Below are 6,801 nucleotides of genomic sequence, written 5' to 3'. Positions count from 1 at the left end.
GCTTCTTGTTGCAACGAATAATAGCTGGTTCGCGCGGCGCACATGAAATCGACGCCGCAGGCCATCGTACTCATTGTTCTGCCCTAGAGCCTGGCCTCGGAGCAGAACGGGTTCACGCCGAACTCGAACTGGTAGGTGCCGTGTCCCTCGATCGACTCCGTATGTGTCTCGGGGGCAAAACTCCTACTCCTGCCGTCTCTTTCTAGAGTCGGAACACAGCAGAGAAGAGGTAGTCGGAGTGGAGAACGTAACCAACACGGAATCGGATGCCACCTCATCTATAAATTAACAGACCGTCCACAAATAGGAGGTACGTACACACCAAAAAACCGAGCAACTAATTGAACAGAGATTCGATGGAGGAGCACTACGACGTGACGCAGCTCCTATCCGACGACGCGCTCGCAGACGTCCTCGCCCGCCTCGCGCCGCGCTGGCTCGCCGTGTCCCGCTGCGTCTGCAAGGCATGGCGCGCTGTCGTCGACACCCGCCACCTGCTCCGAACCGATCTCCTCCCTCTCACTCTCACCGGCATCTACTTCAACTTCCACGACATACATCATTCGGTGTTCCTTTCCCGTCCCTCCACACGCCCTGGCCCCGCCATCTCAGGCATGTTCACCGACTACACGCCTGACAACAACCTAGTCAAGGATCACTGCAACGGACTCCTCCTGCTAGAGTCTGGCGTGGCTAACCCTGCTACCCGACAGTGGGTGCCTTTTCCTCCAGCCCCACCTCAACCCGTCTGGATGAAGGACTTCTACCGGTTTGACAGCTATCTCGTGTTCGACCCTACCATATCAACACACTATGAGATCTTCAAAATCCCACGAGTTCCTAGTATAAGATTTCACGTGCTAGATCCTATGCTTAAGAGCTCGCAATGGCCACCCTCACTATGTGTGTTGCAAGTGTTCTCATCAAGGACTAGGGAATGGGGAGAGAGATTGTTCGTACGGGACGGTGCAGCTGCCGGCACAGTTACTGACATGGCATTGGCTTTTTCATATGATCATTATAATGGAGTATATTGGCATGGAGCACTTTATGTACATTGCCAGGGAGATTTTGTCATGATGTACGAGTTCAACATACTTTTAACATGCTTATATTGCTTTCTGATCTTTCTTTATATTTTTTCAATGGTTTTATTTATGACCCATATATTGTTTTTTTTCTAATGCAGAATATCCTTGACCAATAATAAGTACCAAGTACTTAAGTTACCAATGAATACTGAAGTATGTCAATACAAAAACCATTTTCTCGGAAGATCAATGAGGGGTGTGCACTATGCATTAATCGATAATGAGCACCGACTACGGGTTTGGTTCCTCAATGAGTTATATGGTCAGATGACATGGGAACTGAAGCATGACAATGATCTTAGTTTCCTTCTAAGGTGTCAGGAAATCTGTATACAAAATGATGGTCCGTGGACTTTGCACTACCACAACTACTTTGGATATCCCAGTCAAAATGACAACTATTATGAAGCTTACAAGAAACACATCGTTAGGAAATATTGCTATGAATATGACAGTGCCTCGTACAAAAATGATTGTGAAGATATCAAGAAAGATGTGGTAGTGCGAGTAAATAAATTTGAGTGGGACTCCGATAACGATGATATTCTTGACACTGGAAATTCAAATGAAGGAGGATGCCATGGATATTTTTCAATCTTGGGATTCCATCCCTATAAAGAAGTTATCTTTCTTAACCAAAACAAAGAAAGAGGACTTGCCTATCATTTTAATAGCTCAAAGGTTCAAAATCTGGGTAGTACATTCCCGAAACCTTACGATGATTTATATACTCAAGGGATGTGTGGATCTTTTATATATACACCCTGCTGGATATAGAGGAGCATTATGAAAGCATGTAATTTAGGATATCGTCTTACTATTTAGCATGTGTTGGTGTTGTATTTTGTGTGAAACCCGAATAAATATGTTATCATCAGATGGGATGTTAAGAGACAATTATCTTAATTTAATTGTACATGACATTGTGTACATTGTGTACATGTATGGTACCGACCAAAAAGTTCATGTTTGGTTGGAGCGTGCCTGCCAGAATTATTTTTTTTCGATTATAATACTACCATAACATTGTATATCATTTCTTTATTTCGTCAAATAATCAGATTGCCCTGAAGAAAAAGTGGAATGCTTGCCAATGCACTCTGGTTGATAAATTTGAAATGCGGATATAATCTTTTGTTTAGATGGGTTCATTTATCATTTCTTTCTCATACCAATACTAGCTACACCCCGACAACACCGCCGGCCCCTCATCCTCCTCCTCCACAAAGCAGCAAAAGCAACATATAGCGGAGCTTATACCTCAACATCTACAACATTTCCCCAATCAACTACTACCTCTACTGGTTCAACCACGCGGCGGTGGCGAGCGCTGTGACGGCGGGGGCCTTCGTGCCTCCCCTCTTCCACCAGCTTCCCCTGGTCTGACACCGCGTAGTCCGTGGAGAGAGGTTTTTTATATTTTGTTTCACTAACATATGGGTTCCATATTTTTTTCTAATTTTTAATTTTTATATTTTACTCCAAATGTCACGTCACCGCTATGTAGGATGAGGACTGTGGGGGGTTTGGATGGGAATAAAACTTTTTAGTGCCTGACACATCGAATGTTTAAACACTTATTAGAAGTATTAAACGTAGACTATTAACAAAACCCATTCCATAACCCTGGAACGAATCTATTGAGCCTAATTAATCCATGATTAGCCTATGTGATGCTACAGTAAATATTAACTAATTATAGATTAATTAAGCCTAAAAAATTTGTCACACAAATTAGCTCTCATTTATATAATTAGTGTTGTAAGTAGTCTATGTTTAATACTCCAAATTAGTTTCCAAGCATCCGATGTGACATGGACTAAAGTTATGTCCCTGGATCCAAACACCCCCTTAGGGGTCACGTTAGCAATGTAGATGCCACGTCAGCCGAAACCATCATCTAAACCGATTTGGGATCTTATTGCACCGGTTTTGAGAGTTGAGAGACTTGTAGTATATGATATTTCGGTTTAGGAATGAAAATGGAACTCGGTTTCAAGTCAAGGGACTCAAAATGAACTTATTGCGACATGCAACCACAGGTTCTACCCAACCCAACTGCATATGCACGCCTGTATTGTAACCATTTCTTTTTTTTTCCTTTCTTTCTTTCTTTCTTTCTTCTATGCACTTTGCAGCGTAGTACTCCCTCCATCTACTTTTGATAGTTATATTTTATGTTGGCATACAGACCAATGATAAATAATTCTACATATCATCTATTTAAACATGCTACTAGTTATTTCTCGTAAACAAGCGATTCATTAATATTTACATTTCTCGAAGCCCATATAGCCAATCTTGTGTGAAGAAATGGAGAGTCACACATTAAATTCAAGAAAGTCATTAAGATGATAAGTTGTTGGATCGAAATATATCTATCAAAAATAATTTTTTCAGATTTGAAAATACTGTCAAAAGTAGATAGAGAAGTACCAGAGTGTAGCTTGGATTGTTTACCATTTCCGCTTCCTTGAACTATCCACTTTTGTCTCTTTTTTTCCCCCGGAACTTGGCTGCACTAAATAGTACACGATCACTTTTGGCTAATGGAAGATTCATCCACTCTTTAATATTTCCGTGGAATTTTTATGGCAATGTAATAGGAAATTAGGAAGTTTCTTTTTAAAAAAATTAAATAAGTCAATCTTTCAAAATTGTAATAGGTAATACTTTATTAATCATACGCTAACATTACCTTGTTTTACTAATAAAAATATTACCTTGTTTGACCAATAAACTGAGCCTCGGTGGGAATGGAAAAGAGGAGGATAATTGATGACAAAATAATTTTGCTTTATGGGCTTGTTTAGATTGACGCATAAAGCAAGCCGATCAAAATCGTTGATCACAAAACAATTTGGCCAACCCATTAATACCAAAATTTTAGTAATGCTCATCCTGTGTCATGCAAGTTAGTCTCAAACCAAAATGATGGCCAAATCGATCCTGCCAAGGAATTAGATTTCATTAGACAGTAAAACACTTGTCCTAAACACTACCCAGGATTTAGCTCACCTATTTAGCAACCCCAAAGAATCACACCTGCAAGAAGACGAGCTTTTGCTTACATAAAACTCTGCGTGTTGAGCGCAAGGCAAAGAAATCTTTACAACATGAAGTAACAGGGCTGACAATGCGAGTACAAGGTCAACAAGCCAAGCAGGCAAATAGAAGTAGCGGTTCATGACAAATACACCAGGAAATATTTCAATGTATCGAGCAGCTGCTACCCAATCGCTAGCGTTTTAGACCCAACCTGCTAGGAAGTTCGAGGTCATGCAACAACCAAAGTGCGTGCTACTCTCTTTAGATGTACAGAACAAGTCCTCAAAAAACACCCTGAACCAAGCAGGAAATCGGCCGGACCCTAATCAAATGAGCTGACAGTCTTTCCAGCCAAATGTTCCTTCTTGAACGCCGTAAGTTTTTTTTTTTTTTTGGTCTTTCTCTTTTTGGACAGAAGAGCCTTGCTCCTCCTCTTTCCACTACTGGAACCCATAGTAAAGCTAGAAAGGCAGGCAGATCACATATCCAAGATAAGATGATACCATGCATCCCACCTTCCATTTCTTTGGGATTCTTTGCCGGTCTCGACGGCGACGAGCTTCTGGAGGAGGAGGAGAGGCAGCTGGTTCTCGACAAGGAGCATGTCGCGGTGGACATACGGCACCATGTACAGCGTGCCGTGGGGCCAAACACCGGGTCGTTGTGCATGTATCCACCGCCGCCGATCACCTTCGCCATCCTCATCATCTTCAGCAGGAAGCACCCGTCGGTGAACATCACCTGCAAGAACCTCTCGCCGCGCCACTCGCCGGCGAGGTCCACGGCGGCGACGAGCTCCTCCACCGGCTTGCGTGGAGATGGGTGCTCACCGGATGGGTGCGTGGCGGATGGGTGCTCTCCGGGATGCGGCGGAAGCAGCTGGACAGACGACGGTGGCGCCCCCCTGCTCAGCTCGCGGGATGGAGGATCGGCACAGCCTGCTCAGCCCGCCACCGGCCTCAGCTCCTCGCCCGCCGCACGCGGCCACCTCCGTGCCCACCCGCCGCCGGCATAGGCTCCTCACCCGCTGCCCGCGACCGCCTCTGCGCCTGCCCGCCTCCGGCCTCGACTCCTCGCACCACCGTCCGCCGCCATCCCCGCCGCCGGCCGCCCGTCTGCGTCCGCTCCTCACCCGCCCGCCGCCCGCCGCCGCCCGCAGTCATCCCCGCCGCTGGTCGCCCGTCGGCGTCGGCCCTACGCCCGCAGTGTTCACCGAGAGAGAGGGGGAGAGAAGGAGAGAAAAAAAAGTGCTGATAGCTGGGCCCTACCTGTTTTTATTTGTTTTTGCTTACTGTATCACCACGTTTGTGTCACGTAGGCTGAAAACCGCTTCGAATCGAGTTAGGATAGTAATTTATCTGGTTTTAGGTGTTTGGGGTGTTAAATTATTCTAGTTTAAGGGGGGGTAAATCGTACTACCACAATAGTTCGGTGGGAGGGGGGATTTGTACTTTTTCCAAAAGAAAAATAGAGAAAGCTAGCCCTATATAAAAAGATAACCAGAGATACTTCCTCCGTTTCAGGTTATAAGACGTTTTGACTTTGGTCAAAGTCAAACTACTCTAAGTTTGACCATTCTATAGAAAAAATAGTAATATTTACAACATCAAGATAGTTTCATTAAATCTATAATTGAATATTTTTTTATAATATATTAGTCTTGGGTTAAAAATATAACTATTTTTTTTACAAAATTAGTCAAACCTGGAGTAGTTTGACATCGACTAAAATCAAAATGTCTTATAGACTGAAACGAAGGGAGCACATATCTCCGTGGCACCTAACTAATGATAGAAGGCTTTTTATTCTATCATAAAGAAATCCTATTATCTAAGGAGGAGGGAAAAGAAAGAGAGAAAATTTTGTTAAACTTTCAATCAGTACATTCGGATAAAATATGCCCATGATTGCGATCCTTGCGCGAGAAAATTTTCTTACTGCTACTACTCCATACTTGCAAAAAATAAGAATGAGAAAAAAAAAGTTATCTATCTTTTATGTGAAACGCCAGGGGCTATCCCCGCATGGGATTCCCCAACGACCCTAGCCCCATGCTCTCCTCCCCACCAACTCTACACTCTCCATTTGCACCTCCCGCCATCCTCGAGCAACGCCCCCGTTCCGCAAGTGCCGAGGAGGTGAGGCACAACCACCTCCCCAATCCTATAGAAATCACATTAACCCCTATGTTCTCAAACAAGGTCATGCAGAAATCACATTAATTACTCGAATATTACAGTAGCTAGAAACATTTAAAGATCAAACATAGTTCTTTGGGACCGTGTTGATGGTCCAAATGATGAGTAAAAGAATAATAAAGGGAGTACTACATACAATGTTTTTTTTCCTTTGGAACCTCTAGATTTTGATCATGATCGAGAGCACTTTAATTTTATATAGTTAACCTCGATTGGTGATACTTACCGTTTTAATAGATAATATCATGATCGTGCGACAAAATCATAGTTAACCCTAAGCGGTGGGGTAGCCGAGCTCTTGGTTTATCGGTTTAGTAGTTCAACCACTGATGGTATGACCATGGTTTACCAATTTGATACATACATATGTATATTACTTCCTTCATTTCATATTATAATACTTTCTAGCATTGCCCACATTCATATATATGTTAATGAATCTAGACATATATATATGTGTCTAG

The 6,801-nt window shown here is 43.2% G+C and overlaps 1 protein-coding gene across 1 annotated transcript; it reads left to right on the top strand.

The window, feature by feature from the left end:
* Positions 1 to 356: 356 nt before the first annotated feature.
* LOC136355522 (uncharacterized) lies at positions 357 to 5,154 on the top strand. The gene is made up of 3 exons (XM_066308215.1): positions 357 to 1,081; positions 1,190 to 1,772; positions 4,555 to 5,154. Exons 1-3 carry the CDS (start codon positions 357 to 359, stop codon positions 5,152 to 5,154), a joined length of 1,908 nt encoding a protein of 635 aa, XP_066164312.1.
* The last annotated feature ends 1,647 nt before the right edge of the window (positions 5,155 to 6,801 follow it).

Source organism: Oryza sativa, chromosome 3, assembly GCF_034140825.1.
Source record: "Oryza sativa Japonica Group chromosome 3, ASM3414082v1".
Taxonomy (NCBI): Eukaryota; Viridiplantae; Streptophyta; class Magnoliopsida; order Poales; family Poaceae; genus Oryza; species Oryza sativa.
This window is presented reverse-complemented; position numbering and strand designations above follow the sequence as displayed.